The sequence below is a fragment of the Rhinolophus hipposideros genome (genome assembly GCF_964194185.1).
Source record: "Rhinolophus hipposideros genome assembly, chromosome: 5".
Lineage (NCBI taxonomy): Eukaryota > Metazoa > Chordata > Mammalia > Chiroptera > Rhinolophidae > Rhinolophus > Rhinolophus hipposideros.
This window is the reverse complement of record NC_138051.1, coordinates 56,608,603-56,634,388: the sequence shown is the minus strand read 5'-3', so window position 1 is coordinate 56,634,388 and position 25,786 is coordinate 56,608,603. Positions and strand designations below refer to the sequence as shown.

At 54.7% G+C, this 25,786-nt stretch overlaps 1 protein-coding gene across 1 annotated transcript; it reads right to left on the bottom strand.

The window, feature by feature from the left end:
• Positions 1-1,488: 1,488 nt before the first annotated feature.
• On the bottom strand, positions 1,489-24,778 carry PLEKHO2 (pleckstrin homology domain containing O2). Its single transcript, XM_081048905.1, has 6 exons — positions 24,656-24,778; positions 18,421-18,570; positions 13,755-13,871; positions 9,283-9,387; positions 7,684-7,782; positions 1,489-5,488 (listed from the first exon to the last, which is right to left on the bottom strand). The coding sequence occupies exons 1-6, from the start codon at positions 24,665-24,667 to the stop codon at positions 4,472-4,474; spliced, it is 1,500 nt and encodes a 499-aa protein (XP_080905031.1). The 5' UTR covers positions 24,668-24,778; the 3' UTR covers positions 1,489-4,471.
• Positions 24,779-25,786: the final 1,008 nt, after the last annotated feature.

Sequence of the window (25,786 nt, the reverse complement as noted above, 5' to 3'; positions counted from 1 at the left end):
GGAGTGAGAAGGGAGGCAGGAAGACAGGGCTTAAAGGAGGACACAAAACATGGTGGCTCCAGAAAGATACAGGGAGCTTCCAGGTCCCAGGCTCATGTGGGGGCAGAGGGAGAAGCAATCTGCATGCCCCCTCCCCTACCAGTCCCTGCTGTCCTGGGTCCTGTATGAAAGTAGCCACCTGGTGCTTTGCAAAACTGTCCATTACAACTACCCACAGGACTTTGGGGCACTGAAATATCGCAACATGTGTTCAAAAGGCCTCTAGCCCCCAAGACCAGACGGAGGAGAATTCTCACCACATCCTTCCTCAGCCCTGTGGCTGGCCACTGACACCTTCCCAGTAGCTGCTCTCTTAAAGGTGACCCTCCAGAGAGGACCCTGTTTCTGGGCCAGGGAGGGTGGGACCTCCATCAATGAAGGGACTCCTCTCCCTTACCTTGGGTCCTCCTCACAGACAAAGGGCTGGTGAAGGTGAAGTGAAGGTGCAGAAGCTCACTCAGTATGGCTGTCACTCATCAGGCCAGTGGAAGGGGAATTCAGGAGGGATACAAGGGTCAGAGCCACAGTCGATAGGCCCTGGGTCAGGTGCTTCCTGTTATGTTGGTCACCGGGCCTGTCCAGCAACCCTTTGAGGAGGAAGGGAGACAGCCTTTGGGGAGCACAGTGGTACTTTTCCACATCGGGGAGTGGGGAGCACTGCAATTCCCTTTTCATGGGTGAGGAAATTGAAGTCCCAAGGCTGAGACTCACTGAGGTCCCTGTGGGTCTCTGTCCACTGCCCCGAAGGCTGCCAAAGAATGCTCAGTTAAGCCCTGGGGTCCTGCTGAGATGTATTATGGGTGCCATGGGCATAAGGCAGGACCCAGGCTCACCCCTAATCAGGACCAGGCACTGAGGTTGAAATAACAGCTGGAATCACTTTTTACCATCATAGGAAACACCTGTGAAGGCAAGAATCATCAGTGGTGGGGCCAGCCCAGTGTCTCAGGCGTTTGGAGCTCCGTGCTCCTAACGCAGAAGGCTGCTGGTTCGATTCCCACATGGGCCAGTGGGCTCTCAACCACAAAGTTGCCAGTTTGACTCCTTGACTCCCGCAAGGGATGGTGGGCTCTGCCCCCTGCAACTAAGATTGAACACGGCACCTTGAGCTGAGCTGCTGCTGAGCTCCCGGATGGCTCAGTTGGTTGGAGCAGGTCCTCTGAACCACAAGGTTGTCAGTTCGACTCCTGCAAGGGATGGTGGGCTGCACCCCCTGCAACTAACAACAGCAACTGGACCTGGAGCTGAGCTGTGCCCTCCACAGCTAAGATTTTAAAAGGACTACAATTTGACTTGGAAAAAGTCCTGGAAGTACACACTGTTCCCCAATAAAGTCCTGTTCCCCTTCCCCAATAAAATCTTTAAAAAAAGAATCATCAGTGGAGACTAAACCTAGGGGGAAATTTTGATGAGGTGCAACACACTTGTGCATAGTCTTAAAATGTCTTCCAGATTGTTTATTAGTTGCAAGAGAAAAGTTATTAACTCTACAATAGAAAAATCAGACACCTTGATCAGGTGATTAAAATTAACATCATCAGTGAGGGGGCAGATGGAGGCATGTGTCTCCAGATGTGAGGTCCTGAGAAGGACCTGGTAGCCCCTATGCAGTTTTCTGGCTGAGAATCCATAACCTCAATCTAATTATGATGAAACCTCAGATAAACCCCAAGTTAGGACTGTTCTATTAAAAGAAGGTGAAACGTCAGATAAACCCCAACTTAGGACTGTTCTATTAAAAGAAGGGGTGGGGAGAAAGAACTGTATTTTTCAAAGATGTCCACATCATGAAAGATAAAGAAAGGCTGTGGCAACATTTCAGATTAGAGACTAAAGAAACATGTGTGCAATATCTGACCCTACACTGGAGGAAACATGATAAAGGATATTATTGGGTCAAATGACAAAGTTGGAATATTAACTATTATATCAGTGTTAAATTTACTGAAGTTGATAAATAATGGTACTGTGGTTACATAAGAGAATATACTTATTTTTTAGGAAATACACACTGAAGTATTCAGGGGTAAGGGACCATGATAACTAACTTTCCAGTGATTCAGGGGGGGAAAAAGTGTGTATGTGAGAGAAAGTGCTTAAAAGATAAACCAATGGGTCAATCTGGGTAGAATATAAGGGTGTTCTTTGTGCTATTCTTATTCTTGCAACTTTTCTGTTTGAAATTATTTCCAAGTAAAGCTTTTAAAAACTGAAAATTAGCCCCCAGACTGTAGAAACGTGTGTGCGTAAAGTTGGGGTCCTGGCTGAGTTTGGCAAAGAAGGAACACTGTGGGAGGGCAGTGCCCAGACCATCCTATGGGAAAGATGCCCTACAATGGGTTTGGAGGGCTGGTGAATCCACTGACCAACCGCCTACCCTCCACTTCCGAGGTCAGCCCTGGAGCTGGTCCCACACCAACAAACAGGCTTGCGGCAGAAAAGTTCCATAAAAAGGGATTTATTGCCAAACTTCAAGAAAGGCGCTTCCTAAGCAGAAGACATGGAATGCCATCCTCCTCGAGACGCAGGCAAGGCGGCACCTGCGTATTCCCCATCCTCTTCCCCCTCCCTTGAAAGCTGGCTTCCCCCTTGGGGCCCAGGCTGCCAAGGCATGGGAGCCCCATAGGAACCAACGGCATTAGGCCACTGAGGTTGTCCCAGAGATACTCGCTTAGCCTGGTCACGCTTATCAGAAGAGGAAAAGGAGGCTCTAGTCCCTGGAAGCAGGTGACTTGGTTAAAGCCCCAGACAGCCCCGGCTGCTGATGGCAGAAAGCTGTTCCCTAAAGGAAGATAGGGGGCCATGTGACTGTATCTGATGACATTCTTGCTCTCATATTGGACACAGATGGAGAAACAGGCAGACTGGCATGGGAGCCTAGTTTGTCCAAGGAGTGTGGTTTGGGGAGGCCCATCAGGGCTCAAGAGCTGTGACACGCGGCTTACCCCACCGCTGCCCGGTACAGGCACGGAGTGGACATCTGCCTCTCCTGACCCCTGGCTACTACCCTCAAGAACAAAGCAGAAGCACAGTAAGGAAGGCAGTGACCTGCACTGGCAGGCCTGTGGGCACCACTGGTGGCTGGATGTGGGGAAGTGGGCAGAAAGACCAGAGCATGAAGCTGTGACCCTCCCTCTCCTCTCTTTCAGTAAATAAAAGTGCAACCCACGGAGCAGCTCCTGCCAGGAACTTCTCCCACTCCCACAGGCCCCAGGGAGAGTGGCTGTGGCCTTCAGGTCCTCTGCACCTACAAGCTCTGCCCTCAGTGCAGCTGCTGCAGCAGAATGGAGACTGGGCGTGCTCCCAGAGCCAGGGATGATGGAGGGCGGGGGGCGGGGGAGCCCTAGGGAGAGGTCCAGGCTGCAGGCACAGGCTGGTGAAGGACCAGGAGAAGTTTCCTTGCACTAGGGAGTTCAGGAGGAGCAGTCCATCTGGGGCCTGAGCCAGAGCGGTGCAGGGAAGAGGGGAGAGGGAAGTGGTTTCAGGCCCCGACGTACCCCCTCAGCAATTGAGGAAATGACTGGGATATTGGGCCTGTTTGAGTTGAGGAGGAACCACAGAGACCCAGATATAAATCCCATCTGGGGAGGCACAGAAGTTGGGGTGGTTTCTCTTCTGACGGTTAATTTATAATGAGTTACATGTAGCAGTTTCTGATGTTGACATCGGGGCCATTCTGGGGTTCACCGCTATAGGAATGTACAAGGCTGGACACAAGCTGGTCACGAGGCAGGGAGACCCTTCGAGTCCCTCCTCCACCCTGGGGTCCTCTGGTCAGAGCTCACCAGAGGGGAAGGCTGCAGAATAGCACAGGCCCAGAGAGGGGACACATAGTGAATGGCTTTCTCACACAGATGCCTGCCACCTGCCTTCAGAGGCCCTCGCTAAGTTCCAGGTCTTACTCAACTGAGGTATGAACCTACGGCCTGGACCCAGGGTCTCAGCAGCTACTGGGAATATGTGGGTGGGAGGGCTGGTTAGGGCTTGAAGCTGCCTTTGCCATGAGGCTCTCTGCCTAGGGCTACCTGGACACGGAGGTGCGGGGAACTCAGCTGTGCTCTATTCAGAAGTCAGGAATGTAAACTACTGGGGCTGAGAAGCAGAGATTATGCCACCCCCATAGCCCCCCAGGGCTGTGCCAAAGCCCGGGGGCATTTCAGAACAACCATGCAAGCACAGAGGTCCTGAGTGTGTGCTCCCAGCCCAAGTCAGAGCCCAGAGGCCGGGCCAGATAGCCAGACAGTGGCCCTGGGTGGCACCTGGCACCACTGGCCAAGGCAGGGCAGGAAGGATACCAGGAGTTTCTGCAGGTCCTGGCCAAACCCTGCCATGCCCGATGGCCCTTCAACACAGACTGAGCAGAACAACATTTCTCAGCAGGGCTTTGATAGACTAGGCTGGCCAAGGGGACAGTGCCCTGGCCTGGCAGGCCCTAGGGTGCACTTCTCCTATAGAGAGTCACCAGCTCCTTCCGCTTCTCCCGTGGCCCAGGTGCTTCCTGGCTCAGCTCTCCCAGATCTCGGATTTCCTGCAGGACCTGGGTGGCCTGTCTCAGCTGCTCCACGGCCTGGCTGAGCAAGGTCTCAGCACTTACAGGGGCCGGCTCACTGCCCAGCACCTTGTTCAACAGTTTCTCCGTCTGTGCCGAGGCCACCTTCACCTCCAGCTGGGCCCGGTACAGCCGTGCCCCAGGCTGCCGTGGACGCTGGGAGCCATCCCCAAGGAGGTCCCCCATGGAGGAGCAGCGGGGATGAAACTGAGGTGGCTGGTCCCAGGGTGGCAGTGCTGTGGACACTGTTGCATTCTTTGGGGGAGCCCCTGGGGTGCCCGCAGCCTGGGATAACTTGACAGGCTCAGGACTGTCATCCACGCCATTCACCGAGACTTGAGCTGTGCCTGAGGCGGAGGTCTCTGGGGCCCCAGGACTCTGGGCTGGCCCCAAAGGCTCCACCACATTCATGGAGGCTCTCAGTTTCTCTGACAAGATCTTGGGTGGGGGTGTAGGGGGCTTCCCCCCCTCCTTGGGCGTAGCCTCAGAAGTCTCAGAAGAGAGTGCCTGCGGTGGTTCCGCATTCTCAGTGTCAGGAGGCTCCCCGGGGCTGGGGTTCTCCCAGCTCACCTTCAGTTTGTCAGGCAAGACCTTGTTGGGGGGCTGTTCGAAGCCACCGTCCTTCCCCACCAGGGTCTCTGAGTCCTCTTGGCTCTCAGGGTGGACCTCAGAGTTTGCTGAGACAGGGGTTGGGGTGCTCTCGCCCACAGGGGTTTCCACTCCGTCACTGAGGTTGGTCATCTCAGGAGCTGGGGAAGGCTTGGTAGGAGGCATGGGGGGCCGGAGTATCTCCCGGGGCTGGGCTGCATTGACATCATTGCTGGGAGGAAACACTGGCGGCCCATTGTCCAGAACGTCCAGGTCCAGGCGCAAAAGTCCATCAGAAGCTGCGTTGGCTACCTGGTGGAAAGCAGAATATGGGCGTCATCTTGGGTGACTGGCCTTTGGGTGTGATGTGCCCACCCGTAAGAGTACTAAGGCCCTCCTATCCAGGCTGCCCGGGTCCCTCGCACCCACTATCCATGCCGTCTGATGGATCCTCTCCTCTCCCTAAGTCCCGTAGGATTCCCTGACGGGAATCACAGGCCAGGAAGTCAGAGCCAGGGAGACCACTCGGTGCCCCAGCCCGGCTTCTTCCAGCCAGTGAAAGGGGCTGCTCTTTTTAATGCAATTATACTGACCTGGGCAGCAGGGGACATGGTTCCAGCCCTGTTTCTGACCCCTTCCTGGCAGAATGTCCCTTCTCTGCAACCACCCACCAAGGGTTCCCGTAGCCAGTAGGTGCCAGAACCAGGACTTACCAGGTCTCTAGAGTTGTCTTTCGCGTACTCCCTTCTGCTTCCCTTCCCCGGAAACCTCTGACGGCTGTGCCAGCCCCACACCCAGCCCTCCAGCCCAGATCTCCCCAGGACTCGCCTGGCCAGCTGCTCGGCAGTGCCCACTCTCCTCACACCGTCACACGCGGCCCCAGACCACAGCTGACCGCCAGAGGGGAACGGCTGCACCACGCAGACACCTGACACCGACCTGGGATGCCTCGGGGACCCAAAGGGACACCCAGCAGCCAGACGCTCATGGGGACCCTCCCTGGGAGCCTCAGAGGCCGTGGAGCAGGGCTGGGCAGTAAGTCTCTCCCCAGGCCCCTCAGCTGGTGGGGGTCCTGGCTGGGACCCTCACGGTCAACCAGTCAAGAGTCCCTCCCTGAATTCTTCTCAAAGGATCTCCCCTCAAAGGCTGGCCCTCCTTCAATACCTCCTAGACCTCCTACCTCAGGCCTCAGGCCTTCCTTTTCTTTCTGGATATTACAGTCTGCTCCCTCTACAGGCTCTTTTTCCTCAGCTGACAGTCAAGAACAGGCTGCTTCACTTCAAAACAAACTCTCCAATGACCTTGGTCCCTTCCCTTCTCCTCCTTCCCCACAATGGTTCTCTCACGCCTGCACCTCAGCTCTCTACCCCATGACAGCCTTAAGCTGAGAAAATATGGTTTCAACGTCACCACCTGCCTTTTCCTCAGTCCTGCCCTTGTGACTTGTGGCTGCCAACCCGGCTGATGACCCCCAGGTCCTGTGCCCTTCTCTCCCTAGATGTGCCACCCACCTCTCTGGCCTCTCTGGCCTCAGTTGCTGAGGTTCTTTCCTGGCCTCCAAGACCCCTCCCCCCACCATCTACCCCCATCAGCAACACTGGTCTGAAAAAGGGCTCCTCCCTTACTCCTCCCCTTGCCCATACCTTCTCCCAAATTCCCTGTGCCCAGGGCCTCTATTTGCCCAGCCTCCATGCTGGGGGGACCTCTGACAACCCTCCCGCTCTGTCTAGCCCATCTGCCACAGCCCCATATTCAATCACAAGTCCAGGTGACCCTTGCTTCCCAGTCTCTCCCACTGGCCCCTCCCTTTTCAAGTCCTGTGGGAACCTGGAGGCCCCACTGCTCCCTCTTCTTCTAGGTCCCCCGCCTTTCCCTCCCTCAACCCAACCCACCCTATCCTGTGCGTCAAATAACCTCTGGCACACACCCTCCCATCCATCCTGTCCCCAGTTCCAGCATTCAAGCCCTCCTAACTTTCCTCCCAACTTCACCTTCACTGACAGATCTCCCAGCACACTTTACACTCTCCTGGTCATGCTCAGCTCACACCATTCCCTCCACCGGGCATCTCCCTCATACCCTATCTGCCAGTTGAAACACTTCCCATCCTTCAAGGGTCAGCTCAAGTGCCAGTGGGTCCTCTGTGGTCCCTTTGCTCCAGCCTCCCAGAGCCCTTAGACACAGCTCTGCTTGGAGCTGATCTTTACTCCAGCTGGAAACTGAGCCCTGAGAGGCAGGGAGTAGCCTTAGGGTTTCTGTTTCCCTCCGGCACCAGCTCTGGCTAAGGCCAGTGTGTGGATTCAGTAAGCACAGCAGGCACATACATCTATACCCTGAGCACATCTAACACACGTGCCTCCACACACAGATTCCTGCCTACCACTCAGGAAGCCCTAGGTCCAGGAATCCTCTGGAAAAAGGGGGATCCGAGCCTGGCTACCATCCTAAGGAGCTGGGGTCCCCAGCTCAACTGGCCTCCACCTGGCCAAGCTGAGGCAAAGTCTTACCTCCTTCAGGTGGACTCTTGTAGGTGGCCGGCGCCGCTGGCCCCCACGCACCCGGTCCCGTGTCACATGCTCCAGGGCACAGCTCTTGTCTACCTTTACCTGGGAAGGAAAAGGAACCAGGTCAGTCCCCACCAAGCCTTGGGAAGAGGAGGAAATGCACAGGCATTAACTTAAAGTTGGGGTCTGCACCCGCAGGGACAAGTGCCCGTTGCTGCCTCTCTCTGAAGCATCTCTCCATGACTGGACCTCCGCTCTTCGTCCTGTCTCTGCACTGCCTTTACCATCTCTCTGTAGTCTGAGGCTCTCCCTCTCTGCAGGTGCCCGATTTGAGTCAGTCTTCCTGCACAATATGGGCTATCAGCCCTTGCTCCTCAATCTACTACAAATACATAAGCAGTCCCAATGCTTTGGGCTTAGCTGGGGGGAGAGGAAGAAGACAGCCCATGATCCCCGGGTACCTGCTTCCAGAATAGGCCTTGCCCTGGCCCCAGTCACTCTCCCAGGACCCTTGGGGATAGGCCCAGAAAGAGCAGGGCCTCCGCCCCTTTGGGTCGGGGTATTTGGAGGGCAGCATCTCCTCTCTGAGGGTAAGGAAAGGGGGTAATAGTAGTCCAGGAAGCCACAGAGTAAAGTTCACATGGAAAATCCAGACTCTGAAGCCTGGAGCAGCCTGTCCCTGTGATGAGGGTGGGGCTAAGACCCCTCAGTCTCCAGCTCAGGCTAAGCATTCAGGCCCGGCTGGGGGTCCAGCCGTCTCTGTTCCTCAGGCAGGAGCTGATGCGGACCTGCCGAGACTGCGCTCAGGCCCATCCCACCCTCCAGCCGTGGCTTCCAACACCCACCACATGTCCCACAAAACGGGACACTTTCCCCAGCTAGTGAAGGGCTGAACATGACATAGTCACATAAGACACGGCATAGGAGCCATGGCTTCCAGTAAGGGGCCTTGAGAAGATTCATTCCACTCAGGTCTCAGACTTCTACAATCCAAGGGTCACCCCATCTGGCCCTCAGATGCATTTTAGCCCAAAGAGCTACAAATCCATGATGTCCAAGACAATCCTCCCGAGGAGATCTGGCCCCAGGGGACACCGTTGCCTGCCACACAGCCTGGTCATGGCCATTGCCGCCACCATCACCACTATAGGGGGCTGGGTGGCCACTGCAGACAGATGGGAGGCCCAGGGCGAGAGACAGTCTGGCCTGGACTTCATGGCCAAACTGAAAAATGAGCTTTCTGGCTCTCAACTCACCCCCTAGATCCCTCTGTCCTGGGCCCACCTGCTGTCTCCAGCTGAGGCTGGCAAGGGTACATGGCTGAGCCAGTTAAATTCTGCCCCACCACTTACCCATGTTTTCATTTAAAACAAGTCACTTAATTTCCTTACACCTCAGTGCTTCATCCGTAAAGCGGGAACACTACCACCTATGTTGGGGGGTGCTGTGAGGATTAAATGAGGTAACAACAGCAGATTCCCCAGTGTTTGTAGCAGTGACATAATCAAGCGGTTGCCTGGGATGCGGCGAGGCAGAGTCCTCTCTGGGTTCACAACATGGTGGGCACGGGGACTCAGAGCCCTGCACACGACTGCATCGCACCTCATCAAAAGCCTTGTTCTTGCCTCGGTTGATCCCTTCATTGAGGGCTTTGATCCAGGATTCCTTCTCCTCCCCGCTGGGTGCTTGGAATTTGATGTCGCTGACCTGCAGGGGGCATGGGTGGGGTGGATGGCAGATGTTTAACCAGGCTCACGTGGAGGGTCTTAAGGAAGCTTCCCACCCCAGATTTCAAAGTTGGCCCTGGCCCAGATGGCCAGGAGCAAACCAAAATGACTCCTACAACAGGTCTGACACCAGGCTTCAGGGCAAGGGACAGGACAGACCCAGCAGTGAAGGGGCTCTTTCCCTGCATGCAGCCACCAGAGATTTGGATTCGAATTGGCCTTGCCTGTGGAAAGATCCTAGATCTGATCTCACTCCGTATGACTGCCCCCCCACCCCCAGGCCAGCTGCCTGACCTCTGGGCTCTAGTTTTCTCTGTAAAGTAGTAGTAGTCCCAGTCTCCTAGGACTGGGGTGATGAAGGAGACAAGCATGAGGGGTGCCCCACTGGTGAAGGCCCACTGGAACCAGGGACACCTTCAGCTCTCCAGTGGGCCCCACACCTAGCCCTTGCCCCAAGTGAAAAAGTTGCAGGGTCTCCTTGAATCCTAGATTATCAGAGACAAAGGGCATCAGGGGTCATTTCCAACCCCTCATCACACAGATGAGGAAACACAGGCTCACCAGATGGGATGGAATTTGGCTAAGGCAGCCTAAAGTAATCCTATGACTCCTGACTCCACACCCCACCCCACCCCACAGATCCCTTCCTTTCTCAGGCAGGAGCTCCAAGATACTATATGAGAATCAGAGGGCAGCTCCAAGGGCCCCCTCCCTGCCAGGCCCCACGGTCAGACGGGAAAGAGTGGAAGGAGCGAGGCCATGCAAACCGGGGGGCAGCCTTGCACAGTGGTCACAGCAATAGGGCCTCTGAGCTGGGCAGACCACCACCTACAGCTGGCTGACCTTAAGCCTCAGTTTCCTCATCTAAAAAAGAAAAACATCACCATGATCTGCCTCGTGGAACTGTGAAGATCACTGATATATCTAAAGTGTTGAATTGAGCTGGACACACAGTGAATGCTCAGTAGTAGGAATTATCACCACGGCCCTCCTTCTAGACAAAACAGCCCATTTCCTCATCTGGAAAAAGGGATAACACGGCCTACCATAAAGAAATGCTGAGGGAATTCAACCTGACTAAAGCCAGAGCCCGGCACATAGTAGGGATACAGTAAATATTTCCTGAATGAATGAGCCAATAAATGAATGAACTGGCCCAAGTTTCCTTCCCTTTCCCTGTTTTTTGGGCTACTGCCCACTCTCCGACCTCAAGATGCCCCAGTTCTTTGTCAGGCGGGTCGCCAGCCTGCCCATCCCCCACCCTGGTGTTAGATAGCACCTTCCCTCTCGCCACTCTTTGAGTTATGTAACACCACAGTCCGCCTGGCCCCCTCAGCATCCTTGTTATATAACTTCCTCCTGGCTGCCTCCTGCTTCTCCCCATACAGGGCCCTGGGTCCCACCCACCTCTCCATGCCAGGCACAGCCAAATGCTCATTTGCATGACCAGGGTAAATTCGATCCTGGCAGCAGATCTGCAGTTAAGTCAGAAACCCCAGGGCACCTTGGCAACTGCCTCTCAGCCCAGGCATCAGGGCTGCTAGGGGCTCAGGGAGGGACAGCATTGCATCCGGGCTCTGCAAGGGCCCACCCAACACTGAGAAACATGGACCAGGGCCAGCCCCTCTGAACTCAGCTGCTGCTTCTGCTCAGAGGCTTGGACTTGGTGGGGACCCTGCCTGGCGCAGGACTTAGCATCCCCGAAAGCTTGCAAGGTGCACTTGAACCCAGCAACATATACAGCAAGAACGGGGCAGAAAAAGAGCACTGGCCTAGGAGTCAAGATGATGGAGTTCTAGTCCTACCAACCCGCAGTGGCACCCTGCACCAGTCTCCTCGCTATCCTGGGCCTGACGGACAAGAACAGACCACCGGACCCAACCCAAACTGCAGCCTTCCCCATTGGCCAGCCCACCTGAGGCAGGCTGGGGGGAGGGTGTTGGCCAAAGGGCTCCCCTAGGAGAAAGAATACAAGGTTAAGTGGGACCCAACCCCACCTTCGGGAACCATGATCCTGACGGAATGAGCCCGCATCCCACAGGGTGATCAGAACAGCGACGATCTGAGCACCAACAAGGTGCTCCTCCGGCTCCAACACTACCTGTGTTCTGAAGAGCCACAGGTTGCACAGGTCCCCTCCCCAAGCCCTTCCCAGAAGCCCCAGGGGCACAGGCCCTGTGAGGACTTTAGGAGTTAACAGGACTGGCCACAGAATAGGCCCATATGGCCTGAGAAAGGGGAGAGGACAAAATGGCAGAGAGGAAAAAAGTGGGAGGGGGAAGGGAGGCAGGAAAGAGGAAAGGGCCAAGCTGGCTGAGACCAGCAGGACAGCAAGGCCCAGCAGAGGCCACCCTGCTTCCTGGCAGCATCTGCCTGTGACCTCACGGCAGGGGCGTGGGGATGGGGAGGCAGGGGGGAGAGGGGCATGCAAGACACTGGAGTCTTTGTTTATTTGATTAGAAGGAAAAAACAGGCGGCTTCAGGACTAGACAGCGGGGTCATGTGACCTTCTGGCCAGCGGGCAGCCTCACTGAGGATGGGGAACACCCAGGGAGATAGGAAAGGAGGGTGAGAGGATGAGGGGGACGTGGTTCTCTGGGAGGTCCCCCATCTGCCTCTGGAGAGCCCCCACTCTGAGCTCCCGGGGTATCGAGGGTCAGGGGACTCTTGAACTGGAATCAGGGTATGCTGTCCTCCCATTGCCCTGCAGCCCCCACCAATTGCTCCATGGCCGTGTCCCCAACTGGTCATCCTGTTCCCAGAGTCACCAGAGCCAACCTGAACTCTTGGCAGAATTGGGGTGTTGGTTGAAGCAGCTGAGAATGTATGTGCACAAACAGGTCTCTCGGAATGTAATGTCCCACCTGCCCTGTGCCCAGCCTAACCCACCTAGCCCACTACCAGCTGACCTCAGAGCTGCGGAAAGGAGCTGCAGAACAGCACTGGCAGAGAACAGAGAAGCAAGGTCCCCTCCGCCTCACATTCACGTAAGCTCACTAAGTGACACACAAAGACCCAGACTGACCATGGCCAGGTAAACACGCACCTACACAGAAGTACACACACACACACACACACACACACAGGCACAAACCTTCATACCTAATGAACCCTGCATGCCTCAAACATACACACACAACCATAGCACAATTAGAGAGGAAGCAGGCCTCCCGGACAGCACAGGGGCTCTATGGCCTAAAAGATTAAAACATGGTTCTCCTCTTCCCCAAAGAGCCCTAAGTAGTACATGTCAAGTGCAACCTGGGCCCAGCCCCATGAACCCTCATGACACTTTAAACCTGCCCCCACCCAGAGCCCACCTCCAATCCCAGGGTCAGAACCCCTTAGTTGCTTCTTTGGCCCGACCCAGCACAGAGCAGGACAAAGAGTTAGTGAGTAAAGCAGCATGGTCTCCTCCAGGGCCCAGAGCCACAGAAGACTGGGCTCCTGGCCCTAAACACTGGGGAAGAAACATAATGGCCTTCAGCAGGCCCACATCAGACCTGCCCCAACTCCCCGCCTCTGTGACTCAGCCCCATTCTGAGAGGCTCCACATGACGTGCAGAGGTCGGGCGAGGCCTGACCCAGCTGCAGATGGGCGCTAGTTGGCAAGAGGTGCTGCACATACCAGCCTCGGATCTGACTCCCTCCTGATATCTGTGAAACTATGCCATGTATCCACACCCACCGGGACCCCCTGCCAGACATACGTGGTACAAACCACGAACTTCATCCACACTCAGCATGTCCCGGGAAAGAACTTCTTGGGCAAGAGACTTTCTCCAGCAACAGTTACGAAAGGAAAGTGCAAGGCGAGGAAAGCTGGGAGGCTGTACATCCCCGAGCACGGAGTCCAGGACGGAGGGCAGAGGGGTGGCCCACCCAGGAAGGCACGGGATGAAGGAGAGGTCACACCTTCCCCTCTGGCCCAGAGTACATCACAGTGTCAGAGGCCTGGTGAGATGAAGGCCTCATCCCCAGCTTTCCTGCCTCAGCCCTGGGCCTCCTGTGTCCAGGATATGAGAGAAGGCCAAGGGCCCCACCTCCCAAAGGCTACTTTCCAACTACAGCTTGGGAAGAGCCCCGTTTTGGTCTTTTAGGCCCTTTCAGCCCAGGACCTGGAAGGGGAGAGGGGAGCAGAGCTTGCAGCAGAGCCCTGCGTGCATCTCCTATCAACCAGGGACTGGAGGGACTCCATGACAAAGTGAGCAAAAGGTCCAACCTGTGGCGGCCCCGGGTTTGAGCCTCAGACACTCCACAGAGCATGCTCAGGCTGCATCCAGGAGCCCAGGCTGTCTTAGAGAGCCTCCTGGGGTGATCTTCAGGCCACGGCAGGCACAGCCCTACCTTGTTCCCTGGGGATCGAAGCAGGATAAAACGGTGTTTCCGCTTAAGGAGGGCACGAAGGTCCTGGCACTTCTCATAGCTGCCCAACTCCACTGTCTCCACACACTTCTGCTCATCCTGGGAAGAGAGACACAGGGGACATGAAGTGGTGAGAACCAGCTGCACCCAGACCTTCAAACATCCTGGCCCCGCTTCACACCCTGATCCCACTCAGCAAGGGCATCACCTGGTCAGGGGAGACCTCGGGCTGCCAATCAATCACCAAGATGCAGTATTTAGGCTACAGCAAATCCACACTGGCAGTAGGGACACCCTCAAGCCTCACCGTGCATTTGAGAAATGGCACTCACAGCCCAAAAGTGGGAAACAGGGCTTACTCAAATATGCCAAAGGCCAAAGGAAGAAAGAGGGGAAGCCGGAGAGGCTTAAAAATGGGCGCCTGGTGTTAGCACCTAGTCTCATGCATGCCCCGAGGCTGGCGGAGATTTGTGGCAAAGGTAACCTGGACGAAGGAGAAAGCTGAGAAACGAAAAGGCTTTCCGGGCAAAACTGCAGAGGGAAGTATGACTAGGGCACATTTGGGCTACGTGCCCTGCCCTCACCACACAGATCCTGAGTTGACTTCTCCTCTGGCATCTTCCTCCGCTGACCCTTGGCTTGGAGTGAGATGCCACCCTCCATGGCCAGTACAACAGAAAGGGCAAGGGCTCCTTTAAGAGTACCTCCTTCCCCCAGGCTATCTTCTTGGACAATGGTCAGCCTCTTTTAGACCACCTCTGGACACTTGCTGGGCTGCCTTCCCGCCCGCCAGCCCTGGCACCTGAGTGTTTTCTGCACTTGGACTTTACCCGCCAGGTGCCTCTCCAGCAGGCTGTCTGGGACAAGCTCCTCCCTCACTGGTGGTCAGTTGGTTCCTCTTCCAGGAAGACCCGACTGGAACAACTTCCTGGATGTGACACAGTCTCACCCTGGAGACTCTAGGGAAGTAGAAGCAGGCCCTGGGCCGGGGCCGGGGGAGAGGGGGACACTGGCCAACAAGTGAAGGAAACTCTTGCTGTTGTGCGTCACGCAGACAGCCAGGAAAAGCACCCACCCAGGGACTGCCTCAGTGCCCTGCAGTTGTGGGTGGGATATCTGGGAGGCAGTGATTCAATTATTTGCAAAGGAAATACCCCAATTTCCCTCTATGATAATCCACATATACTGTTGGCCCTCCTCCGTATCTGAGGGTTCTGCATACACAAAGTCAACCAACCTTGAATCAAAAATGTTTGGGGGGAAAAAAGTTACGTTGTTACGTATGCGATGGTTACTTCTGTACTGAACATGTATAAACATTTCTTTCGTGTCATGATTCCCTAAACAATACAGTATAACAATTATTTACATACCATTTACATTGCATAAGGTATAATAAGTAAGCCAGAGATCAAGTATAAGGAGGATGAGTATAGGTTATATGCTAATTCTGTGCCATTTTCTATATGGGCCTTGAGCACCGGTGGACTTTGGTATCCATGGGGTTCCTGGAAACAATCTCCTGTGGATACTGAGGGACAACCCTACTAAGCAACCCTGACACTCAGCAAGCATTTTTACATCCCAGATTCTCAGAGCCTCTTAATCACCTTAAAAGCCAGTATTTGTCTCTCTCTATAGAGGAAGAGAATGAAGCCTGGAGGTAAAGTGGTTTGCCCAAGGGACACAAACCCCAATAAGCGGGGCAGGGCCAAACTCAAACCCATACCCAGTGACTCCCAGGCCAGAGCTCTTCCCAGCACAGCCCACTGCTCCCAGCCAGAGGCAGAGGTTCGGTCAGGGTCTCAGCAGCAGGTTGCTCTGTACCAGCGGTGGTCCTCCAAGTGAGGTGCCTGGTCCAGCAGCCAAAGCATCACCTGAGAACTTGTTAGCAGTGCAAACGCTCAAGCTCCATCCCTATTGAATCATAATCTTAGGGGAATGGGCCTGGCAATTGGAATTTTAACAGCCCTCCAGGTGATTCTGATGTACACAGAAGTTTGAGAACCTCTGCTCTACACCAGAGGTTCTCAACCATGGTGGCACCAGGGACCTTTAAAAACCCCAATGCTCGGGCAACATCCCAAATTTACCAGGATCCCCGGAGGTGTGGAGCCAGACATCAGTGTTTTTCAGAGCAGATGACTGTACAGCTAAGGTGGATGGGATAACCACTGATCTGCCCTCTCTTTAGCCCCTCAGGGAAAGGGCAACAGATGGCCAGGGTGGCCTGACCTTTCCCATCCAGATTCAGTCAGGTGTCTTTCCCGTTTTTGCCTCCACCCATCTCCTTCCCATCCCTAGTCTCCAATCCCTTCCAGGTTCTTCCACTCAGCACAAGGGACAGTAAAATCCGTCTGGGCCAGGAAGCCCCACTGCCCACGCCTGTGAGCCTGAGCCTTGCTGCTCCCTCCCTCCTGTGAGGTCCCTCGTGCACAAAGTCCCTGCCACGTATAGGCACTGGACTAGGTGCTAGGGACACCTTGCCATGGGGAGAAACAGTCCCAACTCCCTGCTGGACCGTCTCTCTCAACCCTGTGCTGCATGTGTCTGCTCTCCTTTCTGTTTCGCCCACAGCGCCCTACAAGGGGCAGCCCCCAAGAGGGACATATATACCGGTACGACCAGTTTGCTGGACTGAATATCTGACCCAGAGAGAGACCCCAGGAAGTTCCCTCCTATTGGGCATCCAGAGGAAGAAAGCCACCTGAGGAAGGATCCCCCGTTGCAGAGAGCGCAGCTCACCTGCCCCGTGTACACAGGCCTCCCACAACTGGACAACTACTGGCCAAAACAAAAGTCAGTCCATCTCCACCACCCAGCTCCCTACGTCTGCCTGACCTGGGTCTCCTCCCCACCCAGAATGCTGAATTATCTGGCCCTTCTGCAGCTCAGAAAAATGGATAAACCAGCAGGCACTGGGTGGGGACAGCATTTTTGGAACATCAGCCTCACTGAAAGCAAAGAAACAGCCAAAAGTTATTTGCGCTTGCCTAGTTCCTTACATCAAGAAAGAGGAATTGAACTAATAAGCATTTCCCAATTCCTACTCCTGGGCCAAGCTCCTCACCCCTGAGGGCTAAGTTTTTGAAACTACATTGAGGTTTTTAATAGTGATTTTTTGTTTTAAAGTGTGATTTAGATTTTTCATATTTAGGGGACATGAAATCCTTCCTGCCTGCTTCCCAGCTGTGGCCAGATGTGGAAAGGTGGCCCAGGACAAGTCTAACAGCGCACGACAGGCTGAGAGCTGGGGCCTGTCACTCAGCTAACTCTTAGGCAGCTGGGACTGGAGGAAGCTGAAACAACGCCCTTTATTTATAAAAATATCCCCCTGCTGCCACCACAGCACGTCCTCATTTGGTGATAGCAATGGTACAGAACATCTGGAGGGCTGTCTGCACAACTCATCTTCTTGCCCTGCTCCAGCTGCTTCTCTGACACCCCAACTCTGTGAACGTGGGTCTGAGGCAGGAAAAGCAAGGTGCTTCTCAGGGGCAGCACCTTTAAACATGTAGATGTGGGGTCCCCATCTTTCTTGTCCTGGCACAATTATGAATTTGCCTGAGGCATGCTGAGAGAGGGTGGTGGGAAACCAGCAGGATGTCCCTCTTTGGCAGCCAGGCCAGTTCTCCCCCATGTAGTCCACCTGTCAAAGGTAGACAGAGAGAGCCCGTCTTCTGAAAGCCTCAACCCCAGGACACAAACATCCTTTACAGTAAAAGCCACTTTTCCTCCTCAGGTCTTCCCCCAGAGCTTTGTCGACTCTTACTTAACACACAATGTTAGCACCCTTGATTGCCCAAGTTCCAAGCCTGATGAAATGAGAAGGGACACCAGTCTGCAGTGAGAAGATGTGAGGGCTGAGAGCTACAAGGACAGCCGCAGTGGCAACTGGCAGTTTGATGTTAAAGGAGAAAGAAAAGCTGAAAAGTACAGCGTAGCTGTACAAAACCGTCTGATAATAAGTGACTCTGAGCCACCAAGGAAAGACTCAGTTTAGGCCAGTGAGTTCTGCTGAAGAAAGTAGAGAATATTCAACATATTTTAGAGGACTCCCACCAAAAATTAGTTTTAGAGTTTACTTGCTGGCATCGATGCGTGGAAACAGCACTGGATTTGGTTCTAGACCTGGCTCCTTCACTCACTGAAATGCTGAATAGTCATCTGGCCATCCTGGGCCTTAGGGTGCACCTCTGTACAACATGACATGAAGACCACCCTCATGGGGCTGTCATAAGTGTCATCTGAGAGGTATGTAAGAGCTCCAAACACGTTTGAGCAATAAGTATTATTTCTACTATCACTGCTAAATGGAGCAAGCCTAATTTTTCTGGAACATTCACATAAGTGGAACCTAGCCTAGGGACAGGGAGGTGCAGTACAGGTGTACAGTTGAGGAACTACACACAGCCCTATGCACACTTCAAAGAGCCCCTCATCCAGGAGCCCTGGACTTGCATCTGGAGGTATCGTGCCCATGCTGCAGAGACCCAGAGAAGATCAGACACTGGCCCAAGGTTGCACAGCATGGCAAAGGTGGGACACGTCTTCCAGCCCCAGTTCTGGTATCCTCCTGAGGGCTTGGGCTGCCCTCACTTTGCCCCCTGCCCCGCACCCCCAACCTCAGGGCCAGGCAGGTTCTCACCTCATTCTCGTAGACCAGCAGCTGGGCCTGGCAAAGCAGCAGATAGCGGTCTTTCCAGAGCCCCAGGAAGCCCCCGCTGCTCTTCTTGATCCAACCAGCCTTGTCCGCCATCCGTGCGCCCCGAGGCTTCTCGCCTCCCTCCTTCATACCCTGTAAGATAGCACCAGGAAATGCCATGAGGGTTGCCCCCATGGGACCACAGTCCACAGGCCACACTAGGGATGTGTCCCTCTGTTGGGTGTGTACTGATATCATCCCATGTGAACTTCCCCACAATTCCTAAGGCAGATATTCTTAATCCAGTATTAGAAATAATAAGAGCAGGGGGTGGCCAGTTAGCTCAGTTGGTTAGAGCGCTCTTAACAACTCATGGGCCACTGTGAGCTGCGCGCTCCACAACTAGATTGAAACAACTACTTGGCTTGGAGCTGATGGGTCCTGGAAAAACACACTTAAATAAATAAAAGTTTAAAAGTAAAAAATAAATAAAAAATAAACTTTGTATCCTGATATGATTTAAAAAAGAAAAGAAATAATAAGAGCAGCAACAATAACAGCAGCAGCGACTCTGTATTGAGCCACCGTGTTATGTTTTTCACACGTTGCCTCATTTAACCCGTACGACTACCCGCTGAGGCAGTGGCATCATTATCCACATGTCGCAGCACACTGAACCTCGGAGAGGGACGACTCGCCAGGGGCACACAGCTGGAGGGGCAGAGCCAGAATTCAAACTGGGTCTTTGACCGCTAGTTCTTTCTGCTCCATCATCAGCCTCCCATGCCAACAAATGTTGCACTGAGTTCCTACAATGTCACAGGTGCTGGTATAGGCCGAGAGGAATAAAAATAATGGATCTCTGCCCTCCTAGAGCTGGCAATTCTGCGAAAGAGTTGCTGAACAAATAAACACCAGATACAAACACATTTACAAGTGTGAAATGCTAGGAAGGAAACAGTGAAGGGTGGGGGGTGACAGAGGACCGTGCAGGACCTGGTTCAGGTAGGGTGACTCAGGAAGACTTCCCAGAGAAGATATTTAAGCAGTATCAGAAGGATGAGAGGAGGCAGGTAGGCAGAGTGGTAATCTGCCCTTTCCCCCCACCCTTGTAAAGAACCCCCTCTGTAGCTCCTGTTTCAGGCCCCAAACAGGAGACTCCTATGCCCTCCTCCTTCCCCCAGGCAAGGACTTTGGGGCAGCCACTCCATCTAGTGAGGGCTCCAAGGACTCTTCTTTTGACCAAAGACTGGCATAGGGAGTCAATTCGAACCCTTCTCTAAGACGTGGCAGCCACCCTGTGGCTTCCAGGCCAGCCACTGACATCTTGTGCCCCTTGATTACCTACCTGCTTGGGTAACTGAGTGCCAGGTTTATGCCTACCAGATGGTCCCCAGCACCTAGCACTCTTCCTTTACACGTAATGGGTGCTCAAGAGATATCCGTGAAATTAAAATAAAAATACACAAAAATTGCTATCACTTTGCTGCAGTGACTGGTACCCACAGTAGTGAGTGTAAAGGGGAGGGTGGTCAAGAACTTGTCGGAATCTAGAGGGTGACAGAAGGAAATGAGTACTAATTTTGACTACTTTGTAATTTACATAAAGCTCAAAAAGGGACCCCAGTTAAAAGAAGCACACCTCTCCCCAGGGGACACCCTGTGGCCACAGCTGCCTTTGGATGGACAAGCCCAGGCAGATGGAAGTGTGGTTAAGTTGTTAGGGGCTGGGTAGGGCATAGCCTCCCTGCTCTCTATTATGGCAAGGAATACCTAATCTGTTTTCACTGCACCCCCCAACTCTCTGAACTGCATGGTCTGGTGGTTGGGAGTCTGAGCTTTGAAGCCCAAGTCACACAGACCAGAAGCAAGTCACTTGATCTCTTTCACCCTCAGTTTCTTCATCTGTAAAATGGAGACATTAACAGAAGTTGCAAAAATTATATAATTCCACGAGGGCAGGGATTTTTGTTTGGTTTACTGCTATATCTTCAGTGCCTAGACAGCGACTGGCACACGACAGTTACTCAATAAATGTTTGCTGCTGAACAAAGAGGTGGCATATAAAGCAGTGCCTGGGATACCCTAAAGTTAGTAAATGGTAGCTATCATTATTGTTACTGTTGCCACGGCCATCCCCCTGATTCTCTGGGACCCTCTCTCCCTGAGCCTGATTCAGAATTTAGAATAAGACCTTTGTGGGTTTAGCTGCTGGGCCTCAATGCCCAAGGAGCTCCTTGGAATGTGAGGTGCCCCCTCAGTTTCTCTCCATAACTTGTAGATGACAAGAAAAATGGGGAAGTGCGATGGTCCCAAATGATTTTCCCGGATGGAGGAATGAGGAAGTGGGAGACTTGCCTACAGGCCAGTTATGAGCCACCCTTCACCAGGGGAAGAGGGGGCTTCAGGGCCCTTTATAAGAAGGGGGGGTGCTCTCGTATTCCATCATGCACCCCACCCCCGCTTCCCACATCACCAGAGACCCTGTCTTCAGCCCCATGAGCTATGTGAGACATAGGGCCCTCATCCCCTCAGTGAACCCTGCAGGGTGGGGTTCCAAGCCCACCTTCCAAGCCCAGAGCTGGAAGAAGTGGGAAATGGGAACCCCCACCCCCACGCCACACATCACAACCTTCCATCAGCAACTACAACACTGCTGGCCACTTCCTAGGCCTGCAGACTCTCAGTCTCTTAAACAAGGTGGTAGGTAGAAATGGTGCAGCGTGAAGCTGCTGCCTGGGTTTCCCACCTATGAGCTCCAAGTTCACCACCTGCTTATCAGGGGCTCATCCACACCCCTGTCTAAACCCCCTCCACTTGTGACCTCCCCTGCCTGCCTCACCCACTGACATGTGAAAACTTCCTGCCAGCTAGAAGCTCCCAGGGGGCACAGCTAGAACCCTGTGCCTTGACCACTGTCCTCTCTGGATATAGTAGAGAAGTACATGGTTGGATTAGCTAGAGAAGCAAGTCTAGGGCCTTAGAGATAGGTGGGGCCAGGATGCAACTGAGGAGAGAAGGCATTTTTGGATAGGGGGAGTGAGAAGTGAGGGGCTGAAGCCATGAACCAAAGCCCAGGGAAGGGTCTCCGTATCAGGAATCAGCAACAGCGAGCTGAAGGGAGACCTGCTTGCCCACCACCCTTCACCCAGCCCCTCTCCCTGCCCCTCAGACACTCTCCCACCAGGGGGCCTGGCTATGCCCCAGTAAGTTTTAATAAGGGGCCCCTCCCCTTGGCAGGGCTCACAGGGGAGGTTTTGTCCTGCTCAGCCCAGTGTCTGGGCCTGCTCTCCTCTTGTTGACCACTATTCTTCCTGTTTCTCCCTCTCCTCTCCCATCCATCCTCACTTAGGCCCTCCCCTGCCCACTGTGGGGAGCTCCTGAGGCACCCCTGGGAACCAGCGGGCTCCCCTTTGTCTGAGGTGGGAGGGTCTCTGGGTCATTCATTAAAAAGAAAAAGATGCCAGGCCACCCTGACCCTGTGCACAGAAAGGAGCAGGTAGAAAGCCATGACACAAACTATGACAGAGATGGAGACCAGCAGAGGGAAACTTGGCACCTCACATCACGGGGCGCTTAGAATGACGATCTTTGCCCTTTGACTAACCCAGTGATTCTCTGACTGAACTCAACTAAGAAGCCACTATGTCAGAGCCCTCCGATGGGGCAATCAGAGAGAGGAAGCACAAGCTCTGCCCTGGGGGAACTTCCAGTCTGATGGGGGCAACACAGACCCTGCACAATGGAAGTCCCCGGTCTGAGGGTTAGGTGGGCATCCTCTGCTTGAGAGGGCCCCAGCCTGTGGGGAGGAACATAGCCCCTATCCGGAAGGATACCTTGGTTCTAGCTCTCTGGTGGGGAAGGGCTTGGGTTTCATTTGGGAAGCACTTGCAGAAGGCAGGGTTTTGGTAGGATGGTGAGGAGGGAAGGAGACACACACCTTGGCCCAGAGAAGCAGGAAAGGCACAGAGGGTATCCAAGACTCTATTCTCTGAACTCCTTCACTATAGAATGAGAAAGTTTGGTCCTGAAAGAGCCGGAGATTAGCTCAAGGTCACAAAACCAGTCCTGGGATAGCACACTGCCCAGCTTCTCTCTAGATGGGAAAGGTCAACTGAGCAGCCTGGAGCCACTGGAGGCCAAGCCAGGCAAAAGCATGATTGATAGGACAGGAGGGCAGAACCCCAAGGCAGACACAAGAAAGCCTGGGTCCAGTGTTTTCAACCTTACTCCAGTGGCAACACTACCTCACATCGATATTTGCAGTTTTCAAAGCTTCTGTACATACAGCATCGCATTTCTGGATTGCCCACCTCCTTTGTTTTATAGATGGGGAAACTGAGTCCCTGAGAACACAAGTGGATAAATGCCCAGTGTCCAGACCTGCATTTCTTCACCAAACCTCAGTCTAACTGAGACTACCAACCCACTGCACAGAAGAGGTCACTGAGGCTGAGGGGACTTGGCACTAGGGTGGCTGGGCATGAGGAGGAAGTTCAAAGCTAGGGGAGGGCTGAAAGCAGCTGTGTGGGACCCCTGCCTGGGGTCATGGGAGAGAGCAGGTGACTACAATCTAAGAGGGGTTTTCGAGAAACAAAGATGGACACTGAGGCCTCAAGAAATGAAGGGAAGTGGACTGGGAGAAGAAATGGGAGGAAAATAGTTAGAAAAGGGGAGGTAGGAGATAGGAGGAGGAAGTAGGCAAGATCTTAGATGGCCCAGCTATGAGCGGAGTTTCTGGCATCAGAATCAGTGAGTGGAAATGTCAGAAACTCAGGACCAGAGAGAGTGCAGAGCTGGGCTGGGTTAGCCACGAGACAAACCATGGGCCCAGGAGGCCCCAGGAGAACTTCCCTTAATTGGGGGCCAGAGCAGATCAGGAGATGGAGTAATCCTGTCCCACATCCTCTGGGAGAAGGGGAGGGACCACAGCCAGACAGCCCAGCCCTCACAACAGGGGCCTGAAGTAGGGGAGGGCTACTCTACCCCTGTCAGCAAAAAACCACAGCAAATCATAGTGGCCTGACTTTGCCCCTTACTTCCACCCACTCTGACAGAAAGGGCCACAATCATACAGTCAGGACCCAGGGAAGAGGCCCTCAAGCCCTATATTTTATAGAAGAGGAAATGCAGGCTGAGAGGGGAAGTGACTTATCTACTATCCCACAGAAACACAGGGCCTGGCCTGGAGGGAACCCTGACAGCCCAGCTGCCCATGCACAGTGGTGCCAGGAAGTAAGGAGATGGGCTCTGATGGGGACACAGGCAGCCGGGTCCACTCAAGGCTCCCCAACTGGCCAGGGTTGCCCAAGGAATGAAGGCTTCATCTTTTCTCCCCATATATCCAAGCACAGACATATCCCCTTCCCTTTGGCTGTGAGGGACAGAAGCTGAGACCTCCTCAGAGGACTAGAAGCAAAGTCCTTTAGACTCAGCAGGCCCCTCTAATTTATTCACTCCACAGACACACGTGAAGTGTTTGCTGTGTGCTGGGATGATGGGGCTACTGGGAGAACTGAGTATGCAAGTAAAGGACAGGAATCACAGAGTGCCTGACCCACCCTAGACCCAGAGGGTTCTGAGGGGAAAGAAGGAGGGCACTGCTGGTCCAGCTGCCCAGGGCCCCCTGGGAGTTAGACCTCCCACGGGTGTAGGGAAGGCAGGGACCAGGATTAGCCCTACATGGGCCCGACTCTGGGGCAGGCCAGAGCGTAAGGGAAAGGGGACTCACAGGGACTGATACAGGGGAGAAAAAGAACAACTTCTCCAGTCCTCCAGCCACCAGCCAGGGTCACGGCCTCAGGACTCCTTGAGACAGGGGCTGGAAGGACCCACTGACTCCCCCCCACCAACCCAACACATACAGTCTGCGCCCTCAGGATCAGACCTGGCTGGCACCGGGTGTCAACGGTAACCGAAGTTCAAGCCCAGCACTCCAAGCCACTTTCAGCAGAGCCTCAGTCTCCCCGTTAATCCAATGTGAACAATAACATGCTCACAGTTGATGAGAAAAACCAAAGAGATAATAAAGCAGGACCGGTCGCTGAAGTGCCGGACATGCGATCCCTACTCCCGCCCCTGCCTAGGCTCTGCCTGGGGTGGGTGGGGGGGTGATGTGCTGGCGTCCGGAGACCTGAGAGAGAGGAGTTGGCAGGAACAAGGGCCTGAGCCCAGAACCTCAACCGCCTGGAGTAGCTGGAAGACCCCAGCCCAGGCCCCCCGCCTGGCCGGCCCTCACCTCCCCCTCCATGGCGAGTCCGCTGAGGTCCGGCCGATCGGCCTCTCCGCCGCTCACCCCCGGCACCGCGCGGGCTCCGCCAGCTCCATCCACGCCCAGCCGGGCGGTGGCTCTGCGTTCTGTCCCGCGGGCCGCCGGGGGCCCAAGAAACTTCGGGGGGGCGGGGCCGGGGGCGGGGAGAAGTTTCCGGGGGCGGGGGGCGGGGCCTGGGGAGGGGAATAGCGGGACCTGGAGGCCCGGGTTGGGAGGGAAACGGAGGGGCGGGGCCGGGGATGAGGGAGGAGCCTGGGCGGGGCGGGGCGGGGCGGGCGGGGCTCGGGGTCTGGACCGAGGAAACCCAGCAGGAGGAAGAGGGAGGGACAGGGCGGAGAGAAGCTTCCCTGACTCGCCGAGGGAGAGGGACTGGGAGGGGATAGAGGGTGCGGGGGACCGGGCGGGAGGAGGGGGAGGGTGTTTCCGGCAAGAGGCAGAGGCGAGGGATGTGGGCGGACCCGGAGGGCGAGGCCGGGTGGGGCAGGATGGAGCTAGCGCCCGAAGCGCTGGCGGTTTGTGCCTTTGAGGTTTCCAGCCTGGAGTGGGCTGGGTTGCCCGACTGGGCCAAGCAGTCCCGGGCGGCCCAGAGATGAGGCCACCAAGAAGCTCCTGTTCTCTCCTCCCCGACGCCAGACGGTGGTGACTATCTGATCCTCTTCTCCCTGGAACCTCCTGGCAGGGCCATGCCTGTAGCTTGAATCCCATGGACAGTAATATAACGGAAGACCTGGGGCTAGGGGACTGGCTCCGTAGGCCCTTTGGGAGAGGCGTTCTGCCACTGGCTCTAAGGAGTCCTAAAATGCAGTGTTCTCCAGCCTTCGTTGAGCATTTCTCAGAATTGTCCCCCTCTCTGGTTCCAATATCTAAGGGCCACCCGCAACCCCCACCCCCATCCACTGGTGATCTTACAGCCTTGACAACCCTTATGAGGGAATGAAATGTAAGGACCAGCAGAGAATGGTGTTAGTTATAGTTTGCGCCCCTCATTTTACACTTAGAGAAACAGAGACTCAGAGAGAGACAGTGGCTACATCTCAGCCTCCAGCACCGTCTCGCCCCACCCCGACCTCTTACCCCTTAGCTCTTGGGTCAACCCTG